The sequence below is a fragment of the Vipera ursinii genome (genome assembly GCF_947247035.1).
Source record: "Vipera ursinii genome assembly, chromosome: 2".
NCBI lineage: Eukaryota > Metazoa > Chordata > Lepidosauria > Squamata > Viperidae > Vipera > Vipera ursinii.
In genome coordinates, this window is record NC_139513.1 from 270,750,165 (window position 1) to 270,771,980 (window position 21,816).

At 39.0% G+C, this 21,816-nt stretch overlaps 1 protein-coding gene across 2 annotated transcripts in view; it reads right to left on the reverse strand.

Moving 5' to 3' along the window:
* Nucleotides 1-1,314: 1,314 nt before the first annotated feature.
* NDUFS4 (NADH:ubiquinone oxidoreductase subunit S4) overlaps nucleotides 1,315-21,816 on the reverse strand; it is a 45,758-nt gene continuing 25,256 nt past the window's right edge. For both annotated transcript variants that reach the window (XM_083355552.1, XM_083355553.1), the window contains exons 3-5: nucleotides 13,317-13,489; nucleotides 6,072-6,145; nucleotides 1,315-1,529 (exon numbers count right to left, since the gene is read on the reverse strand). In XM_083355552.1, the coding sequence (XP_083211678.1) occupies nucleotides 1,426-1,529; nucleotides 6,072-6,145; nucleotides 13,317-13,489 (351 nt within the window). In that variant the 3' untranslated portion in view covers nucleotides 1,315-1,425. The remainder of the gene's footprint in view (nucleotides 1,530-6,071; nucleotides 6,146-13,316; nucleotides 13,490-21,816) is intronic.

Here is a 21,816-nt window from a genome sequence, read left to right on the forward strand (position 1 = left end):
CTAATGGAGCACAGAGTTTTACTTGGATCCTGATAGGTTTTCAGTTATATATGAACAAGCAATGACAGGATTTATCTGATAGGGTTTAAGCATGTTCTAAATATGCCCTCAAGTTCTCAAAATATAAAATTTTTAAGGTAGAATGGCACTGAGTCAGAAGAATGTAAATTTAACGTTCCAGAGGGAGCTGTTATTGAGTCGAGAAATCTTGTTTTAATAAAATAGTACATTCTTGTACTGTATATTAGGGCTTTTCAACCAGTGGTACAGGTACCACCTGTGGTACATTGGCACCTGGCAGGTGGTATGCGACCATCCTAGAAAAGTGGAAGCGGAGGAGGGGAATGAGCTGAACCGATGGCAGCACCCCAAAAGCCTGAGAGAGAGATGGCTTGAGCTGCAGGGCTGAGTGGAAGTGCCAGGATCAGTGCCAGGCTCCAGCTGGAGCTCGATGCTGATCCTGGCGCTTCTGAGCCCAGAAGAAGCGCCGATCAGCTGGAATGTTGCAGCATCTCCAGGGTCTTGTCATTTACATTCAGACGCTTGGCAACTGATTCATATTTATGACGGTCACAGTGTCCCAGGGTCATGTGAAGTGACCAAAACCTGCTGCAACCACCCAGCAGACGGGGGGGAGGAATAAAAACCAAACACCTCCCACCCCATCCTCGCTGACAATCCTCAACAGAAATGCTCACACCAATGAAAACCTCAGACAGGAGGAAGAGCGCCGCCAGGCGGGCAGGCAGGTGTCTTGCTTGGCTGTGGCTTGGGGGGCACTTTTTTCAGTGCCATTGTAACTTCGAACAGTCACCAAGCGAACTGTTGTAAGTCGAGGACTACCTGTACTTCATCACTTTTTCCTTTTTTTTTTGGGTCATCAAGTTTTTGACACCTTGCTAGGCGACTGGTGGTACTCAGATGTTGCCATATCCTAAAAGTGGCACAATGGGTGAAAAGGTTGAAAAGCCCTGTTGTATATAACGAAGTAAAAAAAGCCCCACAAATGACTGATTATGTATTAACAGCTAACATACACACACACACACACACACACACACACATGAACATATATATATATGAACATATATATATATATATGAATATATATTGAATTATAAAATTATTCAAAAGCCAAGGCTTGGTCTTTAATGCTGCAGCTCATTTCAAACATTCCTTTTAATGAATTCCACGTACAGCAATTTCCTAGAGGTATGAACACCCCAAATCTCCTCTCTAAATATAGGGAAGTTTGTAACAGGTTCAATTGGAGACATCAAAAACATTTTAAATAGACACCACAAGACGCATGAGTAGTTTAAAGGTCAAATTTATTAGGAGATTAAGAGATGTATTATACATGGACTATAAATACAGCACAGCTGACTTTATTCACAGTCAGATGCAGAGACAACCAATGCCAACCTATTTTGTGGACACCCTTGTTCTTTTGTTCCAAGAAAAGTTTGCGCCATAAGACTTGGATTTAGGTTTTGGAATCCTCTGCTCTTGAACATCATAGCTCCAGCCTAGGAAAAAACATGTTGAGAATTCTAAACAACACACATATAGTTGGTAATAGTGAGCAAGTGCAACACAAACAAAAGTAACTTCAAACTTTTAAGAGCTAACAGAAAAGAAATACCAACGTATTTGATATACAATATGCAATTACTAGTTTATTCTTTTGCAAAAGGCAGTGAACAATAATCCTTTAAGACAGATATGCCTTAAATGTGTCCTACACCTGTTCCCAGGTTTGTCAGATCTCAGGCACTGTGTGTTCCAACTTTCACCGCTCCTGCTGATGGACCAGGACCGACAGTTGACACATCAAGGCTGTAATCTTATGCATTCACACCTCTCTATCAGATGTCAAGCCAAGTTTTGAAAATATGCCTGGTAGCAGAAGATCCCAATGCCACAAGGAAGCAAGAAGGACAAAGAGGTGAGCTTTGGAGAATTTAGAATGTGATCCCTGAATTCAGAATCAGCTGCTTCACATAACAGGAACCTTGCTAATTTTTCCATAGCTTCACATTTAAAACAAATGGCATTGCCTGATACTAGTCTTTTAAATTGTGTTTTCCAGCTGTAAACATTATTCTGATTACATTGCTCTTTCAGATTCAGAAAATGGATTTGCATGATGATAATTCCTTTCCCTACAGAGGCAGAAAGGAATGGGCAGTCCGGGACAGACACACAGGATCAAGGAAGGGTAAATGTGATTAATAGACTATTCACACCCCAGTAAAAGTGCAGTAATGATACTCTGCACTTGCTTCTGAGAAAGTTACCTGACAGTAGGAAAGGATAATAGGAAATGAATCTTTTTTATTTTATTCACTTTTATATGCAAGATGTAATCTAGAGAAAATTCAGTTTTAGATCTATACATTTCCATGCAAAACTGTTCACTAGATTATCCAACATGGATCTCTATAAATCTTTTGCCCTATATTCCTTAAAATTCTGTCAACATTATGTGTTGTTAGGGATAATTTAAAGAAACTTTATTCTGAAGTTAATATATATAAAACAGGAAGGAAGGCAACTTTTGACTCTAGTTCAGGAATGAAATTGAGTTTAATAACTGCATGTTTGCAGAGTGTAGAAACAAGTATATAAAAAATCACAGGATTTGGCATCATTTGATCTGCTTGAAAATCTCTGCACTCATGAGGCCTAATCATGCAATAAGCGAGACTTGTAAACCAAGATAAAGATGCCCAGGCACGGGCAGATGGTAAAACATCTCTCACTCACATTCACTGGAATTAAGCCAATGTTCTTAGTTCTCACTTTAGCAAACCGATTTTCTTGTCAAATATTTGTAGGAAATGAGATAAAGTAAAATGTACAGATTTAGTTTAACACCCACATTTATGGGATATGAAGGCTTATAAGAACTACTCCCTAAAAATTCTCAGTGTATTTAAGATGCCAGGAGTAACATATTCAATATGTTTTAGTTAAGAAAATTGCTAACTCAACATTTTCGGTCCTGCAAAATGGAGGCAGATGACCCCCAGTTAGAGTTTGATCCAAGAGCTGATCTTCCACTAAAAGCAACAATATTAACTACAAATGCATTTGGGTCAATATAAAAGGGGGAAATAGCTTGTGCCTGCAAAGATGAAGTGAGGAAAGCTAAGGCTCAAAATGAATTAAGGCTTATGACCAAAGTCAAAAATAACAAAAAAGCTTCTTTCAACATGAAAAAAAACAAGAAAAAAGTTAAGGAAATGATTGGTCTATTAATGGGGGAAAGTGGCAAGAAAGTGACAAGCAACAGGAAGAAAGCAGAACTATTTAACTCGTTTTTTGCATCTGTCTTTACACAGAGGGAAAAAAACAGTCCAACCTATCAAAAACAGTGCCATAAAAAACAGAATAGAAACACAAGATAGGTAAGAAAATGATAAATGAGCACCTGTCCAGCCTAGACGAGTTCATATCACCAGGACCAGATGGATTACACCCCAACATTTTGAAGGAACTGGCAGATGTGATTTCAGAACCACTGAGCTATATTTTTCAAAGATCCTGGAGCACTGGGGAACTACCAGAGGACTGGAAAAGAGCTGATGTAGTTCCCATATTCAAAAAAGGGGAAAAAATAGATCCAGGAAACTACAGACCTATCAGCCTGACCTCAATACCTGGCAAGATTCTGGAAAAGATAATCAAACAATGAATCAGCGAACACCTAGATGCAAACAAAGTCATTACTAAAAGCCAACATGTGTTTGTGAAAAACAGATCATGCCAGACAAATCTTATTGCATTCTTTGACCAAGTGACAAAATTAGTGGACAAGAGGAATGCTGTGGATATAATTTACTTGGACTTCAGTAAGGCATTTGATAAAGTAGATCACAATCTACTACTTGATAAGATAGAAAAAGTGGGTTAGACAGCATCACCACCAGATAGATTCGTAGCTGGCTGACCAGCTGTACTCAGCATGTGGTCCTCAATGGAACTGCATCTACAAGGAAGGAAGTGTGTAATGGGGTGCCCCAGGGCTCTGTTCTGGGCACCCAGTGCTCTTCAACATCTTCATCAACGATTTGGACGAGGGGATAGATGGGAAACTCATCAAATTTGCAGATGACACAAAGCTGGCAGGAATAGCCAATAGTCCAGAAGATAGGTTTAAGATACAGGAGGATTTGGACAGACCTGAACACTGGGCGCTATCTAACAAAATGAAATTCAATGGTGAAAAAAGTAAGGTTCTACATTTAGGCAGGAAAAACCAAATGCACAGGTATAGTATAGGTGGCACCTTGCTCAATAGTAGTAACTGTGAGAGGGATCTTGGAGTCCTAGTGGACAATCACTTCAATATGAGCTAGCAGTGTGCTGCAGCTGCCAAAAAAGCCAACACAGTGCTAGGCTGCATTAACAGAGGGATGGAATCAAGATCATGTGAAGTATTAATACCACTTTACAATGCCTTGGTAAGGCCAAACTTGGAATACTGCATCCAGTTTTGGTCACCACGATGTAAAAAAGATGTTGAGACTCTAGAAAGAGTACAGAGAAGAGCAACAACGATGATTAGGGGATGGGAGGTTAAAACATATAAGGAACGGTTGCTGGAATTGGGTATGTGTAGTTTAATGAAGAGAAGGGCGAGGGATGACATGATAGCAGTGTTCCAATATCTCAGGGGCTGCCACAAAGAGGGAGTCAAGCTATTCTCCAAAGCACCTGAAGGGAGGACAAGAAGCAACAGTTGGAAACTAGTCAAGGAGAGAAGCAACCTAGAACTAAGGAGAAACTTCCTGACAGTTAGAACAATTAATCAGTGGAACAACCTGCCTCCAGAAGTGGTGAATGTTTCAACACTGGAAGTTTTTAAGAAGAGGCTGGACAGCCATTTTTCTGAAATAGCATAGGGTTTCCTTCCTGAGCAGAGGGTTGGACTAGATGACCTTCAAGGTCCCTTCCAACAACAACTTCTTCTTCTTCTTCTTCTTCTTCTGATGATGATGCATATATCAAATTACTTATTAAGAATCTGTTCCTTGGTGTTGGTTTTAATTTCTAAAGCCATAATGGCTATCTGCAGGACCATTTACTACAGATGGATCCTACCCCTCCCCCCTGTGACCATGTCTTCATTAGGGATGATCAGGATCATCCCTCCAAAGATGCTTTTCTCAGTACTGGCACTATGGCACATCCATTCTGTATTATGATAAAATTGTGTCATAATGTGACACTATTGGGGAAGACAATGTTGGATACAAAAACCCCCATGCAATCCAGCACCAGAGCTTGGTATCAATAAAGGTAAGTTTCCCTTTTCCAGTTGTTGCCGACTCTAGGGGGAGTACTCATCTTCATTTCTTACCTGAGGAAGTCAGCGTTGCCTGAAGACATTTCCATAGTCATGTGGCCAGCATGACTATACATCAAGGTGCACGGAACGCTGTTACCTTCCCACTGAAGTGGTACCTATTTATCTACTTGCATTTGCATGCTTTCAAACTGCTAGGTTGGCAGGAGCTGGGGCAAGTAACAGGAGGTCACCCTGTCACGTGGCACTCAGGTTTGAACCCAGGCTGTCAGCTATCCAGCTCAGCATGTTTAACCACTGAACCATCGCACTCCCTTTTGGTATCAATATTCCAAGCGAAATGATACACAAGGGAAAAATCTGCCTGGGATGTTTGCAAGCTAAGACACCAATCACTCTGTGCCAAGGTAGTGAGGATGACTTAGAAAATGAAAGTGACAAGGATCTATGAAGGGCAACTGAACAATTTTTACTACTGATGAGGTTCAATATGTTTTATTATCAACAATATCAAGTGTTAATCCAAACTTCAATTTCAAACAATGTAAGAGAATGTTAATATTTGAATGTTCTACTTCAGAATCATATAGCAGTTCCTGTTGTGCAGTACTTAGTACACTAGGTACTGCTACCCACTCAACAGAACACATCTGCCAAGATTAAATTTCAGCCCAATGTCACTGCTATTTCTTTCTGCTAGTAGCTCAAACTCCCCCTCTCATTCAATAGCAAGCACTCTGGTTGCTGCTGTACATACCATTTTTTTCAGCAAATGCAATAGCATCTTCTTTTGTAGAGAAAGTTAGCTGGATATTGGACAGAGGATCCGCTCTGTAAATAATAAAACATGGAAATAGCAGGTAAACATTTAAAAGTTGCACTATGATTTCAGAAAAACTATTAAGATAAATATTTTCTATTGCCAAAATGGCACAATCATTGGCTCCTGTAAATTATCTTTGTATCTCTGAGAGAAAAGGCACATGAAGTTTCAATAGTTACAAAGGTGCTTTTTCAAAAGGCAACTGGACCAAAGGTTCAAGATCTGAAGAAGCTACTCGGATGAGCAGTGAAATGTTTTCAAGGGAAAAAACAAAGAAAGTTTAATTGCCTTCTGAAGCACTTTTGGGACAACCATGACCTGGATGACTGAGAATCTCCATAGACAGCTTCAAAAGAGATTCCTAATGGACATATAGAATGAAAAGATACTACGTATGGTTTTAATGAGTGTTCTGAACTGAGTTGAGAAACCAATGGGCAAAGCCTCTGCTTCTGAAACTAAGTAATAAAATTCACCAGTACATTCTAATTCTAATTCTAATTCTAACCGTGATGTCCCGGTGCCTGGAGGCGGTCCAGGTCTGGATGGGGAGAAACAGGCTTCGTCTCAATCCTGACAAGACTGAGTGGCTGTGCATATCGGCATCTCGGTTCAACCAGACTATTCCATCTCTAACGATGGGGGGTGAGGTGTTACCCCCCGTTGATAGGGCTCGCAACTTGGGCGTCCTCCTGGATTCACGACTCAATTTTGAAGACCACATAGGAGCCGTGACTAGGGGGGCTTTTGCCCAGGTTTGCCTGGTGCGCCAGTTGCGTCCCTATCTGGACCGAGATGCCCTACGCACAGTTACTCATGCACTCGTGACCTCCCGTTTGGACTACTGCAACGCTCTCTACATGGGGCTGCCCTTGAGGACCACTCGGAGGCTTCAACTGGTGCAGAATGCGGCCGCGCGAGTTGTAATGGGGGTCTCCCGATACTCCCATGTAACACCTCTACTCCGCGAGCTGCATTGGCTGCCAGTTGCCCTCCGGGTGAAATTCAAGGTGCTGGTCATTACCTATAAAGCCCTACATGGCTTGGGTCCGGGGTATTTGAGGGAACACCTGCTGCCAGCATCAAGTGCTCTTCGTCCAGTGCGCTCCCACAGGGAGGGTCTGCTCAGGGTCCCACCGGTAAGAGATTGCCGGTGGGTAACGCCCAGGGATAGGGCCTTCTCAGTGGGGGCGCCTGCCCTCTGGAACCAGCTGCCAGTGGAGCTGAGGACTGCCCCCGACCTCCGTTCATTCCGCCGGGGCCTGAAGACCTGGCTCTTTGAGCTCTCTGGCCCAGGCTGAGGATTAATTTATTTTAACTGGGGTTTTATTTGCACAGGGTTAAGTTTAATCTTTTTAAAACTGGTTTTAACTTTTGTATTGTTGGTTTTTAATTCCCTGTAAACCGCCCTGAGTCCTCAGGGAAAGGGCGGTATATAAATGTAATAAATAAATAAATAAATAAATAAATAAATAAACAAACAACCATATTCTGTATTATTTGAAGCTTCACAATACATTGCAGTAATGCTGATTAATATTTATTAAACATCGCAGCATCTAGACATTAAGAGATAGCAAAAATGGGCAAAAGTATTTGGGTCTATAATAACAGTACTAATGCTGTCATACTGGGAATTTGAGGACAATCCTATCCAGAACTGAAGGATTAACAACTCCACAAATACAATGACAGCACTTTCCTCTTCTTGGAGTTCAGCTCCTGTTTATTTACTATCACCTAGACCATTGTCAAAACCAGACACTGGTTCAGCAGCTCCATGGCCTCACCTGACTCATAAGGCAAGGGAAAAGTGCCATCATATGCTGATCACATTTAACTCCAAATCCCTAGGTGACCACATCTAGTAGTTTCAGAGAGGTTGTTAGAAAAACAACAGATGGTATAGCATAGAATGGAAGCTTGTGGGCACAATACAAGTGTGCCTCAGGCCTGGCTGGAAATCCCATGGATTTTTAAAATACAGATCTGGCTAGAACAACCACACAACCTTGCATGCATTCTTTATTTAAATTTAAATCATATTCTCTATCCAAAAATTGAGACAAATTGCTAGCTGCCTGCTTCTAATTCTAAGTTTCACAACAGCTTATGTGGGTTAGAAATGCATTTTATGACACCAGAAAAAAGGAAACAAAAATAATCTAGTTTTTCTCTGTGCATTCTGATTTTTTATTTTGGAGGAGGAGGAGGAGGCTGAACCACAAAAGGGCCAAGAATTCTTAGCCTTCCATTTTCTGAGTAAGCCAAACATCCAAACCCACAGTCCGGACTGAAATGTTAAACATGTGCTTACTTAATTTTTCAGAATATCTCTTTCATGAATAACACCACCACAGTCACTAAAATAGAACTTCTAGTACTACCAAGGGAAGCATGATGAATTCTCAGAATTTATGAGAATAAATCTGTTACAGCAACTCTGAAATTATGTAAAATGTGTCTCAAGGTTATAAAAGTCTGTGTGCAATTGCTTCATTGCAAAAAGTCCTTTTGATCTGCAACTAAATCTTCATAAAATCTGCAGTACTTTCTTCAGTGATGCAGAACTAACTTTCTGACTTTAGAAAGCAAGGAAATAGGTGACAGATGAAGAAAGACTGTAAACCAAATGGCTTCTTTCATTTATTTCATTGATAAAAAAAATTAACAAATTGTTAAAGCATTATGGAGATACTACCACGTTTATTATACAACAAACATGCGTCCACTCTCATATTGAGGGCAGCAAGTTTTGAGCTAAGAATCTGAGCAGTTATAATACAAGTTGGAAAATCTTATTTTTTTACTGAAGTCCAAGATCCCATACTGCTTTACTAAGATAAATCAAGATTGATTTGTTTTCTTAAGACACAAATCTATCTAATACAGTACAATAAGGTAAACTAAGAATGTTCCCAAAGAATTTGCTTCAGCCAGTATCTAAAGTGGCATAGTCCACAAAGAGGCAGCCTAATCCTAAAAGTAAGAGTCTTTTAAGGAACCCAGGTAATTACTTTAAGAACCTAGATCAAATATTACCTAAGCTGGAAGCATCTCTACTGATACATATCTGCTTGTCACATCTGTTTGCAACTTTTAGCAACGCTTTCACTGGAATGTATTCTCTATCTGACTGAATTGATAAGATGTGGGGATTTATCATGTTTATATAGTCTACAGATAAACCAAAAATTTGTTGGAATATAGTGATTATTTCACAGACATTGCTTAGTCACATGCAAAGGGAACAAATCAGATCCTGCAAATTACCACAAAATGTGTTTTATCTATAATTAGTAAATTATATCTTTTATTGTAATTTCTTTAATTGTTGTGAATTCTGGGCTAAGATCCATTGTTGTTGTTAGCTGCGAAGTCATGTCTGACCCATCGCAACCCCATGGACAATGTTCCTCCAGGCCTTCCTGTCCTCTACCATCTTCTGGAGTCCATTTAAGCTCATGCCTACTGCTTCAGTGACTCCATCCAGCCACCTCATTCTCTGTTGTCCCCTTCTTCTATTGCCCTCAATCTTTCCCAGCATTAGGCTCTTCTCCAGTGAGTCCTTCCTTCTCATTAGGTGGCCAAAGTATTGGAGTTTCAACTTCAGGATCTGGCCTTCTAAAGAGCAGTCAGGGTTGATCTCCTCTAGGACTGACTGGTTTGATCGCCTTGCAGTCCAAGGGACTTGCAGGAGTCTTCATCAGCACCATAGTTCAAAGGCCTCAATTCTTTGGCGCTCAGCCTTTCTTATGGTCCAACTTTCACTGCCATACATTGCAACTGGGAAGACCACAGCCTTGACTATACGCACTTTTGTTGACAGGGTGATGTCTCTACTTTTAAGTGTGCTGTCTAGATTTGCCATTGCTTTCCTCCCCAGGACCAAGCGTCTTTTAATTTCCTGGCTACAGTCCCCATCTGCAGTGATATTGGAGCCCAGGAAAATAAAATCTGTCACTACCTCCATTTGTTCCCCATCTATTTGCCAGGAATTGAGAGGGCCGGATGCCATGATCTTGGTTTTCTTAATGTTAAGTTTCAAGCCAACTTTTGCACTCTCCTTCTTCACCCGCAACAAGAGGCTCTTTAGTTCTTCTTCACTTTCTGAGTGGTATCATCAGCATATCTAAAGTTGTTGATATTTCTCCCGGCAATCTTAATTCCAACTTTTGATTCATCTAGCCCTATCTTTCTCATGATGTGCTCTGCATATAAGTTAAATAGGCAGGGTGACAGTATACAGCCTTGCTGGACTCCTTTCCCAATTTTGAACCAATCAGTGGTTCTGTGTCCAGTTCTCATTGTTGCTTCTTGACCCGCATATAGGTTTCTCAAGAGACAAATAACATGGTCTGGTACGGCCATCTCTTTAAGAACTTGCCACAGTTGGTTGTGATCCACACAGTCAAAGGCTTTAGCATAGTCAATGAAGCAGAAGTAGATGTTTTTCTGGAACTCCCTAGCTTTCTCCATGATCCAGCGTATGTTGGCAATTTGATCTCTAGTTCCTCTGCCTCTTCGAAATTCTGCCTGTATGTCTGGTAGTTCTCGATCCACATACTGCTGGAGTCTAGCTTGTAGGATTTTAAGCATAACTTTACTAGCATGTGAAATGAGTGCAATGGTGTGATAGTTTGAACATTCTTTGGCACTGCCTTTCTTTGGAATTGGAATGTAAACTGATCTTTTCCAATCCTGTGGCCACTGTTGAGTTTTCCAAATTTGCTGGCAAATTGAGTGTGGGCACTTTTACTGCATGGTCTTTTAAGATTTTGAATAGCTCAGCTAGAATACTGTCACCTGCACTAGCTTTGTTGTTGCTCAGCTTTTCTAAGGCCCATTTCACTTCACATTCTAGGATGTCTGGTTTGAGGTCAATGACCACCTCATTGTGGTTATCAGGGATGTTAAGCTCATTCTTGTATAGTTCTTCTGTGTAATTTTGCCACCTCTTCTTAATCTCTTCTGCCTCTTTTAGGTCCCTGCCATTTTGGTCCTTTATCATGCCCATTTTTGCATGAAACGTTCCCTTCATCTCTCCAATTTTCTTGGAGATCTCTGGTCCTCCCTATTCTATTGTTTTCTTCTATTTCTTTGCACTGTTCATTTAAGAAAGCATTCTCAACTCTTCTAGCTATTCTCTGGAATTCTGCATTCAATTGGGCGTATCTTTCTTTTTCTCCCTTGCCTTTCGCTTCCCTCCTGTCCTCAGCTATTTGTAAAGCTTCCTCAGAAAGCCATTTTGCTTTCTTGCATTTCTTTTTCTTTGGGATGGTTTTAGTTGCTACCTCTTGTACAATGTTGCGAACCTCTGTCCATAGTTCTTCAGTCTATCAGATCTAATTCCTTAAATCTATTTGTCACCTCTACTGTATATTCAACAGGGATATGATTTAATTCATAGCTGAGTGGCCTAGTGCTTTTCCCTACTTTCTTCAGTTTAAGCCTAAACTTTGCAACGAGAAGCTCATGGTCCGAGCCACAGTCAGCTCCTGGTCTTGTTTTTACTGACTGTATAGAGCTTCTCCATCCTTGGCTGCAGAACATATAGTCAATCTGATTTCTGTGTTGACCGTCCGGTAATGACCATGTGTAGAGCTGTCTCTTGGGTTGTTGGAAAAGAGTGTTTGCTATGACCATCGTATTCTCTTGACAAAATTCTATCAGCCTGTGCCCTGCTTCATTTTGTACTCCAAGGCCAAACTTGCCTGTTATTCCGGTTATCTTTTGGCTTCCTACTTTGGCATTCCAATCCCCCATGATGATAAGGACATCATTTTTTGGTGTTAGTTCTATAAGGTGCTGTATGGCTTCATAGAACTGGTCAATTTCATCCTCTTCAGCACAGGTGGTTGGGGCATAGACTTGGACTACTGTGATATTGAATGGTTTGCCTTGGATTCGAACTGAGATCATTCTGTCATTTTGGGGATTGTATCCCAGTATTGCTTTTCCTACTCTTTTTTTGACTATGAAGGCTACTCCATTTCTTCTGAGGGATTCTTGCCCGCAGAAGTATACCTGATGGTCATCTGAATTAAATTCACCCATTCCTGTCCATTTTAGTTCGCTGATTGTTGATGTTCAGTTTTGTCATCTCTTGTTTCACCATGTCCAGCTTGCCTTGATTCATGGATCTTACATTCCAGGTTCCTTTGGAGAAAAAATCTTTACAGCATCGGACTTTCCTTTCACCACCAGATACATCCACAGCTGAGCATCCTTTCGGTTTTGGCCCAGTCCCTTCATTCTTTCTGGCGCTACTAGTACTAGCCCTCTGCTCTTCCCCAGTAGCATACTGGACGCCTTCCGACCTGAGGGGCTCATTTTCCAGCGTCATATCTTTTTGCCTTTTGGTACTGTCCAAAGGGTTTTCATGGCAAAAATACTGGAGTGGGTTGCCATTTCCTTCTCCAGTGGATCACGTTTTGTCAGGACTCTCTGCTATGACCTGTCTGTCTTGGGTGGCCCTGCACCGCATAGCTCATAGCTTCATTGAATTACGCAAGCCCCTTTGCCACAAGGCAGTAATCCGTGAAGGGGTAAAATCCATTAGGCTATAGTAAATAAAGATGAATGTCTGTTTTGGCCTCTCATTTCTTTATCAGTAAAATTTAACCTAGCTTTTTTTCCCTTTCTGAAGCATTTTCTCACAGGTGCAAGGTCTGCTTTTTTCAAATCAACTGAATGTTGATCAATTGATTGGACAGGATTTGACCAACCAGTTTGTCCCTTGAGCCTGATGTCATGGGCTGAGAGTGAGTGACATTGCCCAAAGTTACCCAACTGGCTTTCATGCCTAAAGAGGGACTAGAACTCACAGTCTTCTGGCTTCTAGCCTGATGCTTTAATCACTACACAAAACTGATTATGTAATGTAGCTAATAACAACAATTTGATGTTGTCTGACTCTTGGAATTTTCATGGACTATTTAATGCAACTTCACCTGGTCATTTGTACATTTTACCACCCGATGACCCCCTTTCTCGAGTGTGAGAATCGCTTCAATTTCACATTTAGAAGTTAACAAAAAAAAAATCCCAAATAAAAAATAACACCCTTGGCAAAAACATAACGTTATTAGAACTTTTAAAATCTAATCATGCTTGATAAATGTCTGTTTTAGTTGACCAAAGAATAAACTTTGAAAATGCTAACTATTTTATACTTACGAAGATGCCCAACCCATCAGTGGGTTTTCCCAACGCTCCCTTGTGTCAAATTCCATTTTCCATTTTTTTGTGTTATTAACACCAGCTTGCATGGCATTACGGGCTGGAACAAAAATATAAGCTTTTCTTGTTTTAATATGCTCCTCCGGAACACCAGTTAGAGGGCTAATGTCCTATGAAAACAAGAAAGAAGAGATAAACAAGTGCATTTTTTAAAAATGCCAATGACTTATACTTTGGGGTAAGTTAATTTTCATTGAGAGGAATGAAATGCAGAGGTTCCAAATCTATTCATTATTCACGTATAGGATAACAAATATTCAAGAGTCTTTTATACAGCTTACATAGTCTTTCTGGAATTACAATTTTCACTGAACAGAAGATCATTAACATTTAAACCTCAGGGATGCTATGGTACCTTTGCAATGCCCTGCTGCAAACATTTCTTCTGTAGTGTTTAGGCTAAAACATGTAGCACTACGGGGCACCCCAGAAGTCTTAATGCAGCTTAACACCATAGATTTATCTCAGTGCCATGACTAAGCAGTTTTGCAGGCAGTCCTTGTTCAGTGACTACCTTGCTGTGATTATCGTGATGACTCTAAATTCTATATTTCACCTCCACATTCTACACCACACTTGACTTATGTTTCAAATCTACAGCTTTTGGTACTGCCCAGTTGAATGAAGAATTTTGGAAAGCAAAAAAGTTTGCACATTTTTGTGCGCTTTTGCTGATTGTATTAAAAGTATTGACTTTCTCCCAAAACGACCACATTAACCTAGTAGAGTAATTCAAAACTACCACCTACTTTAGATTTTTGCCTGCACAATGCCAAAGGGGATGGCTTGAACCTCTTTCTTCTGCCTGTCTCCAAAACAAAGGCTGATCTGATACAAGTCCAACTCTTAGCAGACAGAAGTAATCCAAACCAGTGATGACACGACTTAAATTTAAGGAGGCAAACAAATTTAAATAGCACACTGTGATTTTAAAAAATAAGCCTCCAGCTACCAACCTCAGTGCATCTGCTGTCAAAGAATTTAAAAGCTGTTCTCAGCAGACCATTCCTGGAAAAGGGGAGGCATGTCTTCCACTCCCCCCTCCCCTTTTTGTTTCACTTTACAAAATAAACTCAGAGAGATCAGTCACAACTGCCAAGTGTGAAATGTTTGTCTTGCATTTAGAACTAAGGGAGGGAAAACCCACAGGAAATTACAACAACACATAAAAGCTGAGCTCAGACTACCTGAAGCAAACTGTCAAAATATTTTAACTATTTAATCATAAATGTTTCCTTTGAGTCCAAATAGTGTTTATATAAAATTCCAGACTAGTCAAAATATGAAGACACACCAATTATTAGTCAAAAAGTTGCAACATACAAAACTACACTCTCTTCTGACAGACAGGCATTATTGCGAAGGTTGGGCAATCAATTGTAGTACTTCACACAATTTGTTTCACCAATGGTAAAAATAAGGCGAGGCTTAACTGTTGCAGCTTGTCTGTTTATAAAAATCAACTGGCAATTTATTTACATTTACACAGATACATTCTTAAAATTAGGATTTGTGTGCCTCTGCATAAATATGTAACTGACAAAAAAGCAGTTTCTACCGATTCTAAAAGGGATGCCACAAAATTTGCAGACATATACATTAAGGAAAAATAACTTTATGTACCCAGCCTTCATACTATTTACTTTTGGAATAAACTATGTTATGGAAAGTGTAGAAAAATATTAAGAAATGGTAAAGAAAAAATAACCCTAAACATGAGGTAAGTAAAGTAGCTAAATTTAGTTTATACCAACACCATTCCCAATATTTTCCCACAATATTTTTCATTCTTCCAGAATGCTTTTAAAGCTTCTCATGCCCTTCTTTTGCAGGACCTCATCAACTCCATCCAATCACCACTTTCAACTGGGAAGAGCATGTCTATATATCACTTCATACGTTGCCTTTTGTTCTTTTAAATTTTTTATTTGTAAGATTCATTAGCTCCATCCAACTACAGCTTTTCTGGTTTTTCCCATTCTCTTGACCCATTCACTCTGCTTCCAGGTATTAGTTTTATAATTCAATCCTCTTTCATTCTCTCTATATGACCCAACAATTTATGTCTTTGAATTAGCCACTCACTTTTGCATTTTGCCTTCCTTCCTTCCTCCCTCCCTCCCTGCAAATTCGTGTACTTTCTGGGGAAGTCAGTTAAATTACTGTTGCTAGTCTTCATTGTCCTGTCAAAAGCAACTATCTTCACCACTCATACCTTAATTTTCTTATTATACATTGCATCATACAATCTAACATTTCCTGTAAATACTTCAGATTCTTAACCAACAATTCAGGTTCTCCACATACAGTCACATCTGTTTCCCCAACCAATGTATGTAACATTATCACAAAGTTTCTTGATATATTTATCAATAAACAGAGTAAACAACATATACCAATGTGGACTAATTTGCTAAGTGTTACTCTTACTAACTTACTCTCATAAATGATTTATTTCTATCATATAGTGTAATATTGGTACTGCATTCAGCAACCAATTTTTCCTGCTAATGATATGGACAGTGCCATCAGTTTCAACATATTTTGGCCACAAGCCTAGTCAATGCTACAGTCAAAGCCCAGTTTTAATGCACATAATATCATGTCATTCTATACAAACTAGAATCTTCAGAAACTACTTTGCAAACCAATGTATTATTGTCCATATCCTACCAACCATAAGATACATAAAATATGCTTGAGATGCAATAGCCATAGAGGTGTTCCTGGAAATAATGTGTGACTGCAGCCCGATGCATTTTTTTTTAGCTGCCATATGCATCTTAAAACAACAAAAAGAAGAAAAAGAAAGTTGTGGAAAAGGCAGCTGCAAGATGGGGCTAGGAGCAGCTTCTCCCATTTGCCATCTGTTTAATGAGATTTTTGTGAATGGCCACAGTGACAATTATTTTGCACATGTATAAGCCTCCTCATGTCAGTTTGTTAAGAGTTCCCATGGTATGATTCAAGATTCCAAATGTGTTTACCGGTCTTCAAAAGCTACTCCTGCAAAAATCTCCAGATCTTTATTGACCCCAGAGATATATTTGGATAAGTATGCATCTGAAGTTAAGACATCAAGGAGAAAATGCTGCAACTTCATTTTACATATTTCTGAATTTTCTTCCTGAACCAGAAAGAGAATATTTTATAAGTAAACCTATCTCATGTAGGATATATGAAAAGTATAATTCAATGAGAATATCTCATTAAAGGAAATTAGATCACTATTGAAATAAGCAAGGAATGTATTAGGCTGTTTCACCTCCATGGTCTACCCCTGTGGTACTTGGTAAGAATGGGTTCAATGCACAATTTCCTTGTGTTTGTCTCCAATGGATGCTATGAGGAAATAAGACCATTCTGACTAAAAGTAGACACAATGAGGGAAGGCAATCATTGCCTATATTCATTCTTTTAAAATGAAACCTTTTCTAGTTTTCTCAGACATCACCAGGGCATTACTGCTCTTTCCACAGTCTTCACCCAGGGCACTTACAAAGAAAACATCAAACACAGAAGTATAGTAAGATACATGCCTTACAAAGCTGCTAGCATTAGCAAATTACTTTTCAATCTCAGTTTTCACTCCACTAAATCAATTTGCACAATGGATGCAAACTTTAATACAGTGGATCACAATGTTAAGATACTTAGATTATGCTTTACCAAACAGCCACCATAAAGAGGTATACATTAGAAGCTGCAATTTAGCAGGAAAAAAACAAATGTGAGCTACAATTTCTTCCATGGGAAAAAGAGAATATAAAGACTGTTTTGCAAGGCTGGAGGGATTAATCTACTTAACTACCATAATGTGTGTCACTCAGGAGCATTTCACGAGCAAAAGCCAGACATCTGAACGAACATTAGCTTGCTGGGATAATTTTCATTTTTTAACATAATCAATAAATTTAACTTTTAAATAAATACCAATCATGCTTTTTATTTTTTGACAAATTACTAATAATCATCTTTTCTTCCATCAGAAAGTTCTATTGATCTTGAATACCGAGAAGCATGTTGTATGGACAAAAAAAAATGTAGGAGCTATGACTGATACTAGAAACGTATGTTCTGAACATAAACCTCCTTTGATTTAATAGATCTGACTAAAATTGAAATATTCAAGAATAACATCCTACTCCAAGTTGCATTTTGAAATGTATAACAATCTACTATAGTTATTTCATCCACATAGCTTTAGCTGCTGACCAAAGAAACCATCTTTTTAGTCACATTTAAAAGGGTTAAATCTCCTGCTTCTCACATTTAAAAGGGTTAAATCTGCTTCTAGATACTATTTAAAATATTTTAGGAATTGGGAGGGAAAAAAACTAAATTCAATTCTCTACTATGTCACATCTCTGGAGGGAGCTGAAAATGGCTGTCCACCAACAGTTGCCATCCAACCTGACTGAGTTTGAGAGGATTTGCAAGGAAGAATGGCAGAAAATCCCCCGATTCAGTATGTAAAGCTGGTCGTGTCATACCCAAAAAGACTCGAGGCTGTAATTGCTGCCAAAGGTACCTCAACAATGTGTTATTTCATTTTTTTCTTCTTAATAAAGTTAGAGAGATTTCTAAAATTCTGTGTTCACTTTGTCATTATGGGGTACTGAGTGTAGATTAATGAAAAATAATAATTTCAACAATTATAGAATCAGGCTGCAACATAATAAAATTGACAAAAGTGAAGGGGGCCTGAATACTTTCTGAATGCAGTATGTATGTATGCATGCATTTATGTGTACATGTGTGTGTGTATACTGATAAAACTTTATATATAAAATGAATTAGTATGGCACATAATTTTATTTTCAAGCCTACTCTCAGGTGTAGTGATCTAAAGAAGAAACCTTAAATATTCCTTTTCATTTTCTTTTTTTAAAGAGTTAAGTATTTTATAATAGGACTCTTGGAGATTTAAGAAACTCCAATATAATAAATACTAGTATATAAACTAGTATTTATACCATATACTTCCCCAAAGGAAGGGGAATGGAATTACTAACTCAAAAACCAAACAAACAGTGAAATAATGTCCATTACTATGTTCTTGCTTTAGTTCTCAATCACTTTGGCCAACTTATTATGACACACAAGTTTACAAGGTGAAGTAAAGGTTTTAAAGAAAAAGGCAGAATAAAAGCTTGTTTCTGCCCCAAGTTATTTATGGACATTTAAGTGTCAGCAGTTTGTGTTTCAAGAGACAGAAATACATCCAAAATTTCCCATCTGCACAATCCCAAAGATACCGTATAGCATCCATGTGAGCAAGTAGCTGTTTAACATTTTCCTCCTCTCTAAATAAAGGAAGCTGGAACAAGCGACGGGAAGTTGATGTCAAAATGCAGAAAACCTCCCAGCAAGCTCCCAGCAGCCACCCAAGATTCCGAAACTTGCTAGCTGCCCTCTTTTCAATGCCAGAATTTCACACATTTCAATGACCATTATGACTTCAAAGAATCAAATTTTCATCATTGTCCATCATCTGCCAGTTGATTTGTATAAAGAAGTTCTGCATGCACTCATGACAAAAGGCTCCTTACTTCCATGGCTATGTATCAAGTTTAAAAGTACTGTTTGTGACAGTTGTGTCTGTGGTAAATTGGGATAACACTAAAGAAGTGCAGCTGCTCTGCAGGAGCCTCCTTTTTGGCTGCATTTCAGTTAAATAAAAACTGAATAATTAGTCCCTGCTTTTATTAAACTGAAAAAATGCCAGTGGCCTTCATAATTACTTCCGGTTCCCTAGCCTACTTCAACTCCATAATAGATCCTTGGATTAAAAAAAAAGAGAAGGATTAAAGACCAACAACCTCCCATTTTTTTGGACAAAAGATAGCACAAATATGCAAAAATAATTTTAACTGTGATCTCAAAAGTGATGCAAGTTGGCTGAACAGCGTGAATGTTAAAAGAAGGCGTATAACAAATTTTATCTGCTGAACTTCAAAAATACTAATGTGAAAATTTGGGTTGCATTAGTTTCGTTGCTTTTCCCATTGCACTGCAGCCTTCTCCTACCCTTGATGGATCTCCATCATTTCCAGACAGGATGGTCCAGCTGCGCTTAAGTTTAACTATAGACCTGCTGGCTAAAAACTGAGGAAACTGCAGGCCCTTTTGAAAAGACTTCAAGACCTCACTATGTAGCCAGGGCTGGAATTCAGATGGCTCCATTGTTCAGGTGTCCATTTTTATTTTCCCTCTCCTAGGGTTTGGATTTTGTTTTTATGATATTTATGAACATGGATTTTTATTCTGTTGTTTTTTTATGTGATTGTTTTGCACCACAGAGTCACTGAGATTGATGGCTGTATAAATTTAGTAAATAATTCTGAAAGATATTCAGGCAGACGTGTAATTTCTCCTACAGAAAGAAGTGAAGAAAAGTTACATAAACAGGTCTCCTATGAGAAGCAACCTAAGTAAGTTCATTTCCATATATAACACTGTTCAGTTGTGAGTTAATTCTCACAAACAGGTGCAAACAGGTCTGTTCCTTTCCTGTGTAGTGCAGTATGCACTGTGAACTAAGGGATGTGTGAATAATTCAGGGGTTCAAATAGAAAGACTCCTGGTTACTAGGACAACTGAAAACCAATTCCAAAAACAGGTACATCCTCTGAAAGTCTCAACACAACTACTTCAGAAGCTTTCCTATAATGTTTATATATACACATGGATGGACTACACTGCCATGAGGACTGTCAGAAAAGGGGCTGTATATTTATTATTGAGACAACTTGGGGAAACTTTCAAAATAGTTGTACCAAGAGCTCTGGAGCATGCAGCTGTGTGTCAAGACAGCAGGCATTGTAAATCACTTCTTCAAATGTTTTGTACAAGCATTGTATAAAGTATACCATACAGTGTTTTTCTGCCTCTTTGTATCTTCAGGCTTTTGGAGGATTTTAAAATACGTGGAAATGTGTATAAAATTTAGCCAAAACTACAAGGACCTATTTTAAAATAGCAAGAATGTTACCTGATAGAACACTTGTGAGATACATGCTGATTTTTTAGTTGATTTTAAAATAAATTTTAAAGAATCACCATCCTACAATAATCAAACTTAACGGCCTCTCATAATTTACCTTTGATTCAGACCTCAAAGTAGCACACTACTGATTTGCTTAGAAAGGAGAGTATAAAAAAGTAAATTTAGGAAACTCTGTTTTTTCCCCATTTACTTGCCTTACATTACGTAGAAATTTTAATATCTGCCTAGCATCACTGCCCTGAACTCCCTCCACTGGCACTATAACTAAACCATAAAAATTCTCTGAGCACATGTATCCTCTGGAGCATCTGGATATGGACCAATTTCTTCTTCACATTAATTCACCCTTTGTGCATTTATCCACAAGTGCATTAAATTCCATAGAATAAATAAATTCCATAGAATCTTAGAGCCGGAAGAGACCTTGGAGGTCTTCTAATCCAACACCTTGCTCAGGGCAGGAGTCTTATACCATCCCAATCAAACAGTTGTCCAGTCTATTTTTGAAAATGTGCAGTGATGGAGCACCCACAATCCCAGGAGGCAAGCTATTCCATTGATTAATTGTTCTTATTGTTAACTTTTATATTTCTTTTTACTTCTACCTTGTCTCTCTCTATGACAAGTTTCCACCCATTACTTCTTGTCCTGCACTATGGTGCCCTAGAGAATAAATCAATCCTTTCTTCCTTGGGGCATCCTCTCAAGTACTGGAAGACAGTTATCATGTTCCCCCTGTTCCTTCTCTTCAATAGGCTAGACATATCCACCTCTCTCAACCATTTGTCACACAATTTAGCCTCCAGACCTTTTATCATCTTTGTTGCTCTTTTCTGCACACTTTCCAGGGTTTCAACATCTTTTTTGTATGGTGGTGACCACAAATGGTGATACTAGCCCTCTGTTGATGCAGCCTAGGACTGCACTGGCTTTTCAAGAGCACAAGACATTACTGCTGATGCATGTTGGATAATTAAGAAAGGTAAACAAAGCAAAAATAAGTCACTGTATGCTTTGTTGATAACAGAAAGGCCTTTGGTTGTGTCAAACATGTCAAGCTGTGGAATATGTTCAGAAAAAATGGGAATCCCCAAAAAATGGGAATCCACTATCCTCATTGAGAAACTTTTATACAGGTCAGGAAGCTTTAGGGAATGTTATTTTTTAGTCTTTTGTCATGATCCAATCATTCTCTGTTAGCCTTAGAGTTCTTTGTAGCTGCTTTTTACCAAAGGAAGTTGTGGCCCATTAAATTGCTCCACCCTGAAAGCAGATAGATCCTGTTGGTTTCTGAGGGAATTTGGGATTATTCCTGAGGCTCTGATGTGCTGGTTGTCTCAGATATGAGCACTCCTTCTACAAGTGGAACCCCAAAAGCCCTTTGGTTTTATAAGGATTTCTGGGAGATGAAGTGGCATATGAGATGCC